The sequence below is a fragment of the Malania oleifera genome, chromosome 13, assembly GCF_029873635.1.
Source record: "Malania oleifera isolate guangnan ecotype guangnan chromosome 13, ASM2987363v1, whole genome shotgun sequence".
Lineage (NCBI taxonomy): Eukaryota > Viridiplantae > Streptophyta > Magnoliopsida > Santalales > Ximeniaceae > Malania > Malania oleifera.
In genome coordinates this window covers 79,001,028-79,017,762 of record NC_080429.1, presented here as the reverse complement: position 1 = coordinate 79,017,762, position 16,735 = coordinate 79,001,028, and the positions used below count along the sequence as shown (strand labels likewise).

The 16,735-nt window shown below is 33.9% G+C and overlaps 1 protein-coding gene across 4 annotated transcripts in view; it reads left to right on the top strand.

Moving 5' to 3' along the window:
• The first annotated feature begins 1,513 nt into the window (after nt 1-1,513).
• The window catches only part of LOC131146113 (plant cysteine oxidase 3), a 34,831-nt gene continuing 19,609 nt past the window's right edge, over nt 1,514-16,735 (top strand). The window contains exons 1-4 of one of the 4 annotated variants that reach the window (XM_058095464.1): nt 1,514-1,631; nt 1,760-1,894; nt 4,855-5,006; nt 6,199-6,222. In XM_058095464.1, the coding sequence (XP_057951447.1) occupies nt 1,780-1,894; nt 4,855-5,006; nt 6,199-6,222 (291 nt within the window). In that variant the 5' untranslated portion in view covers nt 1,514-1,631; nt 1,760-1,779. Of the gene's footprint in view, nt 1,895-4,854; nt 5,007-6,198; nt 6,223-16,735 lie in introns of all 4 variants that reach the window. The other 3 variants (XM_058095465.1, XM_058095463.1, XM_058095466.1) reach the window with 3 other exon arrangements.

The following is a 16,735-nucleotide window of genomic DNA, read 5'->3' as shown; positions in this document are numbered from 1 at the left end:
TATTTTAAATGTAAAATAAAAATTTTAAGCTAGGATAGTTTTGTTAATAAAATTTTAAAGTTAGGATATTTTTGTACTTTTAATTTTGGATAAGTAAAAATTATAAAAATATTTACACAATATTATTCGCACACAATCATATGCAATGGATGTCAGACACTAACTAGAATAAATCTTATAAATTATTAAAAGTACAAATACAATAAATTATTTTATGAAAAAAATATCTTTATATTTTAAAGGTAAAATAAAATATTCCTAGAAAATGTAAATTCAAATGAAATTTGATAAAGTTACATTTATAAAATATATTTTGGATAACTTAAATGTTTAAACTAAAAAAAATTTATTTAGCTAAGAAAAAATAAAATAAAACTACTCGTACAAGCAATTAATATATAAAAAATTAACAATATAAATTATTTTGTAAATTAAAATATTATTATCTTTTAAAAATAAGGCAAAACATTTCTAAACAAACTAAACTCAATAAAATCTACATATTATAAATTAATTAAAGTACAAATAGAATAACTAGGGAAAAATATTTCTATATTGTAAAGGTAAGATAAAATATTCCTGGAAAATGTAAATATTAAAATATTAGATAAAATTGCATTTATAAAATATATTTTGTATAAGTTAAATGTTTAAACCTAAACAAATTTAAAGCACAATTAATAGAAATTATTTTGTAAAAAAATATTGTTATCTTTAAAAATAAGGCAAAACATTTCTATGCAAACTAAATTCAGTAAAATTTACATAAATTTACATTTAAAATTTTTAAATAGGTTGAGATTTGAACTAAAAAATACATTTAATTAAAAATAAAAATATATAATCATATTATAGATACTAAACAAAAAGTATATCTCAATATAAAATAAATAGATTTCATTCGACATTTTCCAAAATTATTGTTAAATATTAAATTTCATTTAGATAAATAATAATATAAGTTTTAAAAAATATATTTTATAACAAAATTATAGACCCAAAAGTTCCTAAAATAATAAATTTTAAATTTATTTAATATTTAAAAATTCAATAATTGATTATCAAACAAATAAAAAATAATAATTATGAAGATTCTGAAAGCGAATCACAATATAGGAAATGTAATAAATTTATTGATATTTTTATTAGTAGAATTCATGTATTATGATTTCTTACATAATAAAAAATAAATGCATTTATTACTAATTTTCTATATTTATATATCAAGGTTTAATATTAATTATATATATTAATTTGAGCATTTATGTCGTATCATATCTTAATTTTTAAGTTTTTTTACTTTTATATTTACATGTTGTCGTAATAATATTATCTCTATATATTTTATAACTTAAAACAAGATATTAATTTTATAAATAATTTTAAATATTCATACTTTAAATATTTATAAACCAAATTATGACATTATATTATTATTTTGTTTTACAAATATATTTAAACTCTACATGGAAATACAAAAGTAATTATTTTTATTCCAAAGTGAGCACAACCACACGATTAGCATACTATCAGTCAACATAAAAAATCGTTGACCAATGCTTCGCCACCAGTACGGAAGACCGAGCGTCGCCACAGCCCTCCGATCGGCGACATAGAGAAGGCATTTTCTTGTAAATTCATCCGTTCTGTTCTTGTCTCATTTTATTCGAATTTTCATTCTGCACCAAAACGTTCTCAAATTCTCGAAAATCATTCAACAGAATGACAATAATTTCGAGAAACAAATCTCTTTTTACAGTGTTTCGAAAACTCGTAAGCATGACAAGGAAGAGCTCTTCAATACAGTGTCTATACGAGCTCTGCAAGATGAATTTCACGAACACAGGAACACCTCCCTCTTCTGAAGCTGTCGAGAAAACCTGTTCTCTCATGGGTATTTTGAATTCCCTTTTATATTTTTTCTATTCCAAAGAATTTCTACTTTCTCAGTTTCATATGCAGAGCTGACTAAATTCTGCATGTGGGTTTTGCAAATTATGCGATGGAATTTGTGGGTTTGCTTTATTTGGTGCTGGATCGGAAAAATTATGTAATTCTAACTTTGCACGATGGATAAGTTGCTTTTCATCATACAGCAGCATCTTTTATTGCGAAATGTTTGTGGGGTGACGTGAAAATTGGGGTATGACGTAAATGAGGCTGCATTTTGTTGTTTAATTATGCTGAATTAATTTCTAGTCCCATTAGGTGATGAATTTAATTTAAGAAAGATATTGAGATTCATTGAGCTTCAATGCTAGTGCATTACAGCTTGATGTATCTATCACGAAGTCTTACACTTTAACTTTGAACATTGACTTCTATAGAAGTTAGTTTCTGGAGTTTGTTTAAGTGTATGGATGTTTCAAACTTAAGATATTATTGAATTTTGATCCTTGCTTTATTTCTCATCCAAAATCCATGGAGTGCTTTAAAATTTTAACCCCAAGTTGGACAGACATCTACCCCAGTTACATAAGCCAGTACGACAGTGCTGCATTGCAGACTGACATCAAGATCCTATTATGTGGGGAACTATTTTGCTACCCAACCTGGGTCTTTGGATAACTAGATTTTATGATTCCCTTTGGAAGAAAGTGAGTGAATTTGTTTTTTGGTTGCCAGTGATGTTTTTTGGTTGGTGAGGTTTTGGGGGTGGTTGGGGGAACGGGCATGCTGATGGTGGTCATACGTTTGTGTTTAACTTACTTTTGTCGAAGTGGCAATGATAAGTGTATGAGTTTTGGTAAATATGTTGGTCTTCATTTACGAGTTAAAGCATGGTTGGAGAAGCCAGTTTCTTGCTTGCTAAGTTTTATTTATTATTTTTTTGGAAGTTCAAGGTTACTAATTTGAAAAGATTACTGAATCTAGTATACAGCTTAGATTGAGTTAACATTTAGGTAAATAGTCGGGATGCACGTTGTGCTGGTTGGGTCTGGTTGAAGCCAGCCTAAGGTCAAATTATATGTGACCATTGAATTCTTAATTGGATAGAATGAAGTTTCTCCATTGGTTTTGAAATTTTAAACATACTGTAGGATGCATTGTTTAATCTAGTTTGTCCTGGCCTATATCTGGAATTGGTCAGAGAATTTGTAATGTACTTGCCGGTTCATATACAATAAAAGACACGCAAACAGGGGCGGATTTAGGGAGGAGCTGGAGGGGGCAGTTGCCCCCAAACTCCTCCATAACTTTTCCTTTTGCATTAGAGCTCCAAAACACATGGCCCCCTCTTCCCACCTGTCTGCCCCACCAACCCACTTATTTTTTTTTCATAGCTTAGAGCCCTCCTTAGTTAAATATAAAATATGTAATTGATATTTTTCTCTTTTTAATTTTCAAATTCCAAACTCAAATAATTAAAAATTAAAAATTAAAAATAAAAGTTAAAAATTAACAATTCCTTGATTGTATATTTAAATTAAAAGAAATTAACAATCTCATTAAAAGCATGCTTATTTTTTGTACTTAAATTAAAAACTATTAGTTATTGTATCCTCCTTTAATCATTATAAAGTTTTTTATTATCCAGAAGTAAATAATTTATTGCTACCGCTATTAAACCTTTATAACAAATATTAAATATATATAAAGTCTAAATCAATTAATTACAATATGACCATAGAAGAGTAAAAATTAAAACACATCTATGTGGTAAATATTGTGGTTCTAAATGGTAGATGCTGTTTTGTGAGATTGTAAAAATAAATCGCTTGTTTTGTATCTACAACCTAATTCTTTTCTCCTCTTTGAAGCATTTTTTTTAAGGAATGATTTTCCTCCTTATGCTTGGGTTGGATTTTACTACCGCTGTACTTTTTTGGTGCTGCCTGGTGGGGCTCCCAAGGACTCCTCCAGATTGGAGTTTTAATTTAGCTGAAAAAAAGGAGTTTCAAGCTAGGATTCTAGTGAAAATTTCTCTTCGTATGTTTTTAAATAGTTGATAATGTTATTTTTTTACTCTTAATTATTGTTGTTAGAATGTATTTGCTCTTGATTATGATTACTAACGCCCTTTCCTTTTCTAATTTTTTAATGTCAAAAGAGTAGATAATTTAGCTAAAACTTAATGAAAGCTATAATAAGTATAATGAAAAACTCCCTTTCCATTATATTTTCTCTCTATATTAAATATTATAAAAATAAAAAAATTCAAATAATATTAAAATTTAATAAAAACTAAATATTAATTATGTGCAAAATCAAATTTTGTTCATTTATTTGATATATTTTTCGTTTTCTTTTTTTACTTTCCTTGATAATAGAATATGGAAAAATAGATTCCTTCAAATTTTCGTTTTCTTCTCATAATATTTTCAAAATTAAACATTCGCAATAATGTTTTTATGCATATACTTCGGCTCTCCCCCAACCTCTATTTCTGGATCTGCCACTGCAAGAAAAGGCACATCGCAAGAACAATGCAAACATTGGCCCAACTAGCTAATAAAATGGAATCATATTATATTCTTCATAGAGCTTCAGTTTTCCCACTAATCTATTATTTTTCGTTTGTTAAACTTCTATTCCCCAAATATATTTCTAATGCCACCCTAGTGTATATTTGTTAAGTTTGATAAAATATGACTACCTTTCTATAGTTGAGGCAATAGTTGCTATCAGTAAGTTGTTGTTGAATTCACAACCTATTAATATTTTTCCTTATTTTTGTAATATTCCTATTTTTTTTAAATGTCGCTCTCCAACAAATATTTGTAATTTTTTATATGCAAGATTGTTTAGAAGTTTAAAACCCTATACTAGTTACCTATATCGAATAGAACACGCTATATTGCTAAAAATATTGTTTTTGCTTCAGCTATGTTGTTTATAATTATTGATTTGCAGACACAATCTGCCCTGCTGATGTTGGTCTTAAAGAGGAAAACACAGAGGATGATCGAGGGCATGGATTCTTAGGACTGGACCATTTTCATAGGGCAGCTCGATGGGCTCAACCAATAACATATCTGGATATATATGAATGTGACAGTTTTACAGTAAGCTCGACCACCTTCTCTGTTAGATTGCTGAAAAAAAATCTCTAGTTTCAAGATCCTCTTCAGAAAATTTCCATATAAAAATTAGATGCTCGAATTGTGCTTGCCTTTTATGACTGTAATTGTTAACTGAGCTGTGACATGGATGTTTGAATGAGCATTTCATCCTTCACACCATGTCCATGTATAGGGCTTGATTGCCCAAATCTCCCTCTGGGCTGTTCTATTCCTTTATGATCCTCAATTTTTAATCACATTGTAGATCTCCCTCAGCTGGTGACACTTGTTGGCTTTCATTGCAAATGGATAATCATGTGAATCAATTTGCCATTTTCTATCACATATTGCAGCTAGCTATAGGTTACTTGAGTACCATGTTCATCTTTCCCATTTCATCAGATGTGCCTAAGAGGACTGGAGAGCCTACTTTCGGAACTGCTCATCTTGAATGAGACCTGTGATGTATTTGAAGTGAGAGTTGATATATTTCCAAATTTGAGGAACATTGGCCCCTTAATTTTCCCTACATCTTTAGTTTCTGCGCTCTATATTTGGGAGCCACTTACTTCTAATTTGGAAAGAGATTCTTATGTTTTTGTTTGCTTGTCCTATAATCCAATCCATTTTTTGGTTCCAAAACATTATTTAACACCTGTTGTACCCTGTGCATGCATATGCATAGGTAAGATCATTTGAAATAGAACAGCCCAGGGATTCTCTCCAGCATCGATGATGCTTCATATCATAGTCATTCATTTGTTTGAATTTTGAGATCATATTCATTACTAGGCCTCTACATGCCGATCTGTTCTAGTTATGTCATGCTCCATTGGCTACGTTTGGTGTCCCTTACTAATTGCATTCTTCTTTGATTTCTACAAGTCAATCAGACTCACCAGAAGCTAATATCTGTTTCAAATGACTATTTAATAGGCTATTTTGGCAACTTAGGGCTCATTTGGCATAATGATAGCTATCAGTCTAAATGAAGCATTTACTCTCCAAGAGCTAATGTGCCTCAGCATTCTCTAAACACAGCATGTACTCTAGAATCTATGATGCTTCCTGGCCTAGTCATTTGTATCTTTGAATATTGAAATCATAGTTATAGATAGGATCTTGTTTGCCCATGTAGTGTCCCATCAGCATTTTTTGGTGTCCCATCCTGATAGTGTTCTTATTTGATTGACAGATGTCCTTCACACTCGCCCAGAAGGTAATATCCATTTCAAAAGACCATTTTCATGGTTGTTTAGGCAACTTAGGATCTGTTTGGTACAGTTATAGATTTTGATTTGAAAGCAGCATTCATTATTTTTTTAAAATAAGTCCAAAATCAGTGTTGTTGTGAGATGCAGCCTTAGAAGAAAAGGGTGAACGACCTGATGCAGAACCAAAATCCAACACAAATTAATTTCAATTCAACTTTGATTAAAAAAAGTGCATAGTAGTTTTTTACAAGCTTACACTGTTTTGAGTATTGCATCATTCTTCCCTTTTTGGAAAGAATTTGACCTTGAATTTCAATATCCATGATCAAGAATGAAGATGACAAGTGGATATAAAAGAGACAAACACAATTTGTATGCTTCAAAATGAAATAAAATTGTATGTCAAAGAAGCCATTAGAGGTGCAACTAACAAATTTTACCTTGAATGATGAATACAAAATGTGTTGCCTCCTTCTCCAACTATGATGCACCCATTATTTTATCTGGAGGATCTTCAATTATACTAATTTCCTCAACAACTTCCACTTTGTGAAGGTCTTCGATTGCAACACCAACTTCCTTAATTATTTCCTCCTCTTGAACTTTCTCATCTTTTATGGGCTCAACAAAAGGCATCTATCTATTTAAGATTCTCTTATCACATCCAAATCAAGATTAATAATGAATATGATATTGTGGAGCATGGATTCAAGTTCACTTATTTTGGCATAAAAAATGTCAAGCTTTTCCATATCTACCAAAGATTCCCAATTAATCATCATTCTTTTAGGGATGGTGGGGCTAAGTTGGGTTAAGTTCTCCAGCCCAAAGGCAAAGGTAATGTTGTTTGTGCCTCTAATTGCTATAGGCAAGATCTGAACCTTGTGATATGTGAATTGAAGAATTGAGTAATGTTGAAAATTCCACTCGTGAGAGAGTGTTGTCCAACATCCAAAAAAAGAGTGAAGGAGGAGTGGCTTATTTGCATAGATGAGCCGATTCCTAATGGCTTAAGCCTTGGGTCAAGTTAGTGCTCACTCATGTATGTCAAGTCCACAAGTGCGTTCTCTCATTGTGGCGTCAGAGCCAATGGTTCATAATTCTTGGCGAGCAGCAATATAGTCGAGGTATTCTTCTAATGTGCTAAGAGTTGGAGGACTAAATGTGTGATCAAGGACAATACGGATCATATAAGTCAAGTAGATGGGTTCAAATGGGATCAAGACAGGGAAGGTAGGATTGATACAAAAGGCATGTGGAATGCAATGGGACACATAGCGCATGGATCTAAGCTCACTTAAGAAGCTGTTTGAGAATGGAGCTTGCTCCCTAGGGAGAGATGGCTTTCTATCAAGGAAGAGTAAGTTTCACAAATGAGGGGTAGATTGTTGAAAATTCCACTTGTGTTCTATGTTGCAAAAGAGAGCAAAGGAGGAGCGAATTATATACATGAATGGGCCCAAGATGGCTTAAGCTTTTGTGTCAAGTTGGTGTTCGCTCATGGATATCAAGCTCACTTAAGGATTCCCTGCCCAAGCGTTAACAAGTAAATGGGTGGGCCAAACTTTTTAAGTTTGTGGTTTTGATTGTAGCCATGTTATAAATTGGGTCCTTGCTATAGCAGGTCAAGTTTGGGTTATCAACTTCTTCTTTGTTGCCTGCGGTAAATCTAGTTTTCAAACAAAACCCTACAGCAGCTTGATGGTGTTGTTGTGGTTCAAAGAAGCTCTTGTCAGGAGCTACGATAGTCGACAACAACTTTTAGCAAGTGATAATTATTTTGATGATGAAAGGGAATGTACAAGCATGAAGGTAGGAAGCACTTGAGAGGGGGTCCCAAATGGCTGAAAAAAACATTAGGTGGCTAGTGTATATGAATACAGTTTGTACTCTTGAGGGAAAGATGCAATAGTGGTTGTGAGGGCTTCAAACGACTAGTACTTGACCTGTTGTAGATTGAAGGCATTGTTGTTTGCTGCCACCTTCACAACATCACAACCCTCCCCCAAACCTTTTTAATGATTCATGGCTCCATTGTTGGTGGTGAAAATTGGTGGATATTGATTGTGCTTGTGTTGAGAATGTTCAGTAAATTCAAAATCTTAATCACAAGATTGGTCTCTCTCTCTCTATTTTCAATGTGTGTCATATTTGTTGCAATGACCACCACACCCTTAGTAACTCATGCTTACTAACACATAGAAGCAATACTAAATAATTGAGATTGAGGAATGCTCCCCCTTAAGCTTTAGGAGCATAGATATCATATGCTCCTAGCTTGTTATAAATGGATTTAAAACCCAAAATTCCTTTGAACTTTAATGAATACATAATCAAGTTGGAATTTGAATTTTACAGTAGTGGTTGTAATTAGCTTCTCCGCAAGTTTCTCCTAAACAAGGTGACAATCAACTTCAATGCTTCGCTCGACGAAAGATTGGGTTGGAGGCAATGTGAATAAAAACTTGATTATCATGCATCCACTCCATAGGTTGAGAGTTTGGAAAACCAAGTTCTTCCAACATGTTTTCTTTAGCCAAATGAGTACACATGTAGTGTTTTCCATGACCCTATATTTCAACTCATGACTTGATTGCACCAAAACAATATGTACCTTGTTGTGGATCTCTTGTCACTGGGTGACCTTGCCCAATCTGCATTTGTCTAACCGTGAATGAGTTTGACCCTAATTCTAATGCAAAAGATCTCTTCCCAATGCACTTTGCAATATCATGAGATGTGAATGACAACATCCTAGTGACTTGTTTGGGGAGAATCAAGAAACTAGCTCAATATACTTGTTGCCAAAGATACGTCCAGTCATGTGACTGTGAGGTGTTTAATCTCCTAACGAGTTTGTCTTTCAATGTCAGCCAACAAATCACCCAAATCTGGTAGTAATTTACTATTAGGATCCAAGGTGTATTAGTGGGTTTGGATCTCAATCGCCTAGTCTTGTCTAGAAGATCTAGAACATACTTCCTTTGTGACAAGATGATATCCTCGTGCGAAATATGGGTACTTCTTACCTAAGAATTATTTTTAAGAGACCCAAATCTTTAATTAGAATCTTTGTTTGTAGCCACTATTGACTTCAGATAGCTGATCATTACTACCAGTAATCACAATTTCATCTATGTACATAATTTTAAAAATAAAAAATAAAAAAAAAATCTTATCAACATTACATGGTGGTAGAATACTATGTGATCTTACTGCATCTCGCTGAATGCCAAACTCAAGCACAACTGCACTCAACCTACCAAACCATGCTCTAAGGGATGGCTTACAGGCTTAAGACCATATAAGGGTTGATTCCACTTGAGCAACAAACCTGGGTGGTTGCTCCATATAAACCTCTTCCTAACGATCTATATATCAAGGCATTCTTCACATGTAACTAATTTAAACACCAATAAAGTGTTGGCTAAGGAGATGAACAAGAAAATTGAGGCAAGTTTGGCAACCATGGAGAATGTGCCAGATAATCTAAACCAATGTTACCTAGAATGTGAGATAGGATCGTGCTATGACAAATGCTCTAAAATGTGGAATTTTTGGGTATGCTTATATTTGGTGTAACATTTATAATGTGTAATGTCACTTGCATATTTTAGAGAGGATGTTCATGTGGTTCTATATCTAGAAGAAAAATTTTATTTTGTAAAATAAATTAATAATGACTAATCTAGAATTACTGAGAGATAATTCTCCTCTTTTAACTAATAAAAAATATGTTGCATGAAAAATGTTACATTCATTTTTCTAGTGAGGATGAAAGTAGGAGAAGGATTCCTTAGGCATATTTATTTCTAAATCTTTTCTATCTCATCTTTTGAAAACCCATTGCCCTAACCCTTTTCCTTGGAACTGCTTACTTTGGAGATCTAAGATGCTGGGGAAGACTCGGGCTTTTGTCTAGACCATGATCCTAGAAAAGATCAACACGCATGATATGCTTTAGAGGAGAAGAACCTATATGGCTCTTAGTCCTAATTTGTGCTTCATGTGTCGTGCAAAAAATAAATCAAGTGCCCATCTCTTTGTGCATTACAAAGTGGCATCACAACTTTGGAATGCCCTTTTCTCTTTGGTAAGGGAAGAGTGGGTGGCTCTGGAAAAGGTGAAAGACTTGCTTTTGGTTAATTTTAGAGGTTTTGGAAAGGATAGGAATGACAGAGCTCTATGGTGTGCAGATGTTTCTTCAATCCTTTGGACTGTGTGGATTGAAATGAATGGTAGGATTTTCAGAAGACAATCTACCTGCTTATGACTTTGGTGGGATAGGTTGATTTTCTTTGCCTCCTTGTGAGTGCACGCTTTGGGTTTCTTTAAGGGTCTTCCGCTATCAAGCCTTACTAGAAATTAGAAGGCAATGCTCTTGTAATGGTGTTTTGGATTTTTTTTTTTCTTTCTTTGGTATTTTCTGCTGTTTTTTGTTTTTTTGTTTTTGGTTTTTTTACTTTTTTATTATTATTATTATTTTTTTCAGATTTTCTAGTTGGTTGAAGAAGACTCCTTAATAAAATTGTATTTTTTTTTTCTGTTGAAAGAAAGAAAAAAAAAAAACTTTGGATCATTAGATTGATCATTTTGGAACAAAAATGTACCACATTTAGGAACGTTCTTAACAATTTGTGGCTTGCAAAGGTTTTAGAATTTTCGGTTAACTATGATCCAAATTCCAATCATACACCTGAGGATATTTTTTGGCAACATGATGAGCCATATAACAACCATCAGAATCGGCCTTCACGGTATGCACCCAGCAACAACACACCACAAACTTATCAAAGCATAAAAGGTATCAGCTGCTCTCAATCCTCTGCTCATAATGGGATTAGGCTTCAAAAACAGGGTTAGGAAGAGCAAAGTAGGGTGACAATAAGTCATAGAAAATGAAACTATAGATTGGATTGTTGGGTACACACGGGTTTACCTTTCCAAACAACAAAAGGAAAAACATCTTGGAAGACAAGGGAAACAAAGGTGTAGCAGCAGAAGCTGGAGCATGCTCTCCTCCCTTGTGTTATTGTTGTGTGCACTCCTATTAATTAGGATGATCCATGCAGCTAGAAGGCATCAAACTAGATGAAGTTGTAGGTGGATGACTAGGCAGAGATAATAGGTGAGAATTTAGAATGCTAGGTAGAGGAAGGGGGTCATCAAGGTTAGCAGGCTCAAGAAATTAGAATAGTATGATTTAGATTCAAAGAAGGTAACATCAAGAATAAAAAAAGGGATGCAAGGGAGGACCATAGGACTATAACGTAGATATTTTTCTTTTGAGCACACAAATAGCCTCGAAAAATACATTTGATAGCATGAGAATCCAACTTATCCACTCTTATAGTTAATTGATGTACAAAGGACTAACAACCGAATATAGAAGGAGGTAGTTAAAAAAAGGAGCATTCGGGAAGAGAATAGAGTAGGGTATTTTACCACCAAGAATTGAAGATGGCATTTTGTTAATTAGAGAGTAGGCACTGAACACGATATCACTCCAAAACACTTTAAAAAGACATTCATTCAATACAATAGGGTACAAGTGACTTCAAGGATATGCCTATTTTTCCTATGCAACTTCATTTTGTTGTGTACTATGGGCTCAGCTTGGCGCATGAGTCATGTTAGTTTTAGTCATATAGGTAGTGAATTGGGTAATGAAGTGCTCCTTAGCATTATCCCTAGTATCTTGACATGAAATGAAATAGAGTCTTTATCTCAAAACAAAAGGCATAAAAGATATGAAATAACTCAGACTGATCCTTTACTAAATAAAACCAAGTCATCTTTGAGTTGTAATCTACAAAAGTGACAAAATACTTAAAATCCAACTTTGACACAATTCGATTGGGACTCCAAACATCAAAATCGACTAACATGTAAGAGCTAACTGCCTATTTAGACTTGGGAAGCAAAAGAAACATGATTATGTTCCCCCAAGTGACAAGACTCACTCAAGACTAGGCACAAAACTCGAAGTAGAAACTAACTATTCTTACTTGTCCAATGAAGGATGACCAAGTCAATAATGGAATTTTTAATGTGATTTAGCAATAGGAGGAAATAGAAAGTCAAAATAGTAAAATCCACTAGCCTCATGTCCTCCCCCAATTGTCTTCCTTGTCTTCAAATATTGAATGCCAATGCTGTCTGGAAAGGATGTAATAGAATAATTCATGGATTTTGTAATTTTGCTCATTGACATAAGATTAAAGGGAAAGTTAATATGTAAAATTGAAAAAAGAGAGGTGGAGGGATTAGGATTTACTGTCCCCTCCTATCCCCATTTCTTTAATGGTAGTAGTGGATCCATCAGCGAGGGTTACACGTGGTAAGCTTTCAAAATGTTGGAGGGTGGAAAAGAAGTTGGTTATACCTGACATATGGTCAGGAGCGACTAAATCTATAAACCAAGGGCTAGTGGGAGAAATAATGGACGAAAAGCAAGTCATAAAGCTACCTGAGCAAGAGATGTAATGGGAAGAGAAGCTTGCCAGGATGCCTACTGCTGTTGGAACTTTGAATACTCTTCCTTTAAAATAGATTAGTATGCTGCTTCCCATTTGCTGAACCACAAACAATGATTACACAATGAGTACTCAATCATATGACTTCCATGTCTACAATAAGTACACTTGCATAGGGGGCCTCTACCATTTCCATCCCTTTTGCATTGACTACTCAAATTACCTTGTGAATTTCTACTACTATTTGGTTGAAAACGAAAACAAAAACCACCTTTGTAACAAAAGTAGTCTTTTTAGATCCAAAGGTTAAAACACTAGAACCAGTGTCGAGGAATGGGTGCTATAGGAAGTACAAAGGGCACGACACTAAACATTAACAAAAAGGATGGAAATTCTAAATTGCCAAGAATCTGGGACCAAAGAATGATTTCAAACCCACTAGGAGTAGAAGAACACCATCTGCTGTTGCATCTCATAGAGATAAGTTGTTAGGGTTACATGACGTTGAGTTCCTCATGGACACCCTTTATCTCTGCAAAGAGCTTTGTGACACTCCTATCTCCCTGCTCCAAGTGGAGTACTCCATAGAGAAATTGTGCATACGAGAATGTTTGTGGAATATAAGAGTTTGACATAGTCCCAGATGTCCTTGCATACATCCAAATATATGTATCCCAAATCAACGATCTTTCGGAGCCCACACTTCTTTCTATTTGTGTTTGTCATTATTGGGCCTAGATTGAAACAAGCATTCAAATTTGCCTAAGCATCTCAAATAGATCTCAACAGCCTAAAACCATTGCACATAATTCTTTCCAACTTCTTGGTTGTTATCTGGGATGGTGATGAAGGGAACATACTTCTGATTCATGGGCTTCATCTCAGTTGTCACAAACAAGACCAACCACAAACAAGGTAAACAACTTGAACAATCAAGAACAAAGTAAACAACTAGAACAACCATGAATAAGGTGAACTAATGGAATGAATCACAAATAAACTGATATAAAGCAGCCACAGCCACTAGGAACTCAACTGCCACTGACATACAAAAATGGTACGAAACAATCATTAACGAAGTTCATTAGTGAAAAACTAAAAAAGGGTTGGGTCTTTGAACAAAGAACATGACCCACATATTGATATTACAGCTTATAGAGGGACACAAGCAATGCAGAAATAGATTGGGCCAAAAACAAGGCTTAACAAAGCCTTGTGCGCTTTTTCAGCAATTGTTGTGTTTTCTAATGATTGCTGGAGCTGTTTCAAGCCTTTGGTGGTGTAGACAACCCTCTTACAATGGTGGACATGCATAGGGTTATGAGGTTTGGGGCTTGGTCTGGTGGTGGTTGCAGCACTTAGGGGAATTTGGTTCACGAAATCAAATATATTTCCTCAGAACAAAATTCCCATCTCGCTTTTGGGAATGATGCCGACCTCATGGGATTATTTTTATTTGGTTCATATCACAAGATTTCCAGGAATGTATACATCCTGGGAATCTTGGCTGGCATTTGAAACGGATTACTATTTATTTGTAGGTCTATCTAGGAGATCACCTTGTTAGCTGGGAGACTGTTTGTAGGTCTAGGTTGGAGGGGGTTTTGGGTCTTGGTAAGTTGGTAGTCTAAAAACACTGCTCTTTTGGCTAAATGGTTATGGCGTTTTCCTTTAGAGGAACACTCTCTCTGGCGTAGAGTCATTAAAGTAAATATGGTGTGCATGTGAGCAGTTGTGATGCTAATTTAGAAATTAGATGTTCTTTGGAAAGCCTGTGGAGGTGCATTTCTCAGGTCTACCCCCTCTTTGTTCCTCACACTAAGTTTGTCTTGGGTAATGGATCTTGTATTCATTTTTGAGAAGATTTCTAGGTGGGTAATGTTGCTTTATTATATTCTTTTCCTCATCGTTATCGTTTGAGTTCAGGTCATAATGAGGTTGTTTCCTTCTTTTCGATTTCTGAAGGTCATTCATTTTCTTGGGACTTTCATTTTCGTAGAACTCTGAATGATAGAGAGGTTGAGGAGTTATCTTCCTTCTTGATGTTATTGGGAACTTCTTATCCTCTTCCTTTGGGATGGATTCTTGGTCTTTAGACTCTTTGGGGGTTTATTCTTGCAAATCTTTTTGCGACTCCTTGATTAATGCTTATATCTCCTTTCTGCTCCATAGAATTATTTGAAAGGTTAAAGTTCCCTCAAAGATCAAGGCTTTTATTTGGTTGGTTATTCTTAATAGAGTTAACACTAACAATCTGTTGCAAAATAGGATACCTTCAAAGGCACTTTCTCCTCAAATATGGTTTTTTTTTTTTTTTTCTTTTCTTTGTTGTGATAGTTCTAAAACAGCATCTCATTTGTTTTTTGCTCTGCTTGTTTTCTTGGAATACATGGAATTGGCTTTTTGGTCTTTATGGGAGAGAAATGAGTTTGTCTGAAAGGATTTGTTGGCCTTCTTTTGCTGGTTTTGGTAAAAGGAAGGATGCTCATGCTTTTTGGATGTGTGCGATTTTCACAGTTTTGTGGGGTTTATGGATTGAAAGAAATGCGCATATGTTATGGAAAAAAAAAAAAAAAGATGGACAAACCTTTGCTATGGAGAAGATTCATTATGTGGTCACACTTGGGTGTGCTTTTTCTAGTTGTTTTAAAGGATTGAGGTCTTCGGATATCGAATAGGACTGGTTGGCTTTGTTAATCTGATTGTTTTGAGTTTCATTTTATTGTTGTATTGTTTTATTTTCTCCTTTTTCTTTCTTTTGTTTTGGAGGATTTCTTGTTCTCCTTATTGGACATTCGTCTTTTTCTAATGAAGTCATATTCTTTTGCTATTATATATATATTGTCAGCACAAGAACATATTTAGAATATCTATCAAATTAAATCCATGTCCTAAAAAGGTCTACAATCATATAAAAAAAGAAAAAAATTCAGCGCTTAGTAACCAAAATAATGGATTTCAAATTTTCAACTATTATGTTATCTTATTATAATATAATAATATTTTTTTGTTTTTTTCTTGATTTAATTTTTTTTGTTATTATAATAATTTATTTTTATAAATATAATTATATTGTGTAACAATAATGTATTATGGGGGCATTAACTTCCAATTAGCTAAAATAGTGAGGGCAATTTCATCCAAAAAAATAAGATTCCCATTGGAATGGGATTCTTATGAAAATTACCCATGGGGAGCATGGGAATGTGATGCCCATGTTTCACTCCTAGGAATTTAAGATTCTCGCCACAACGGGTTCTAGCCCCAAAACAAAGCCATGGACAACATATTCCCAAGAATGTAGTAAGTATCTGTGAACCAAACATACCCTTAGGGTTTAGGTCTCTGGATCATGCTATATTTCCATGTGGGGAATGTTTAGTTAATTAGAAAACCTAATCACAGGATAGGCCTCTCTCTTTCTCTCCATTTATAATGTGTTAATGTACATAACAACGACTATTGTACCCTTATTAGCTCATGCTTACTAACATACTACAGTAATGCTAAATAATTGAAACTAAAAAACTAACTTAGATGGTGCAAAAACGGATGCAACATAAGTAGAATTCCTGAAACCCCATGAGTTTGAGTTAAAATTCATAAAACCTTGTCAAACACTGGCAATTTTGGTGAATTAAGTTGAAATTGTAAACCTCATAAAAATAATTTTCTTTACTACTACTTTATGCAAGGCTAAAGCACATATTTGTTCTAAATCAACTTTGAATAAAACCTATGCATAGAGGTCTTTAATAGGCTTACAATGCTTGGAGAATAGAAAACAAGAAACATTAAATAAACTTAAATATTAGGGCAAAATGCACAGGCCTCCCCTAAGGTTTGGAGAAAACACAATTACATTCCCTAAGGTTTCAAAAAATTCAGGGACCTCCCCTAAGGTTTCAAGAATTCCACAAATCTTCCCTTAGGTGTACCAAAAAGATACTAACCACGATCTATATTTTGCAAAAAGACATGAGTTTTGAGGGGTGTAAGTGTCCCAATAATCAAATGTCAGGGATGTCTGTGGGAGTTTTGA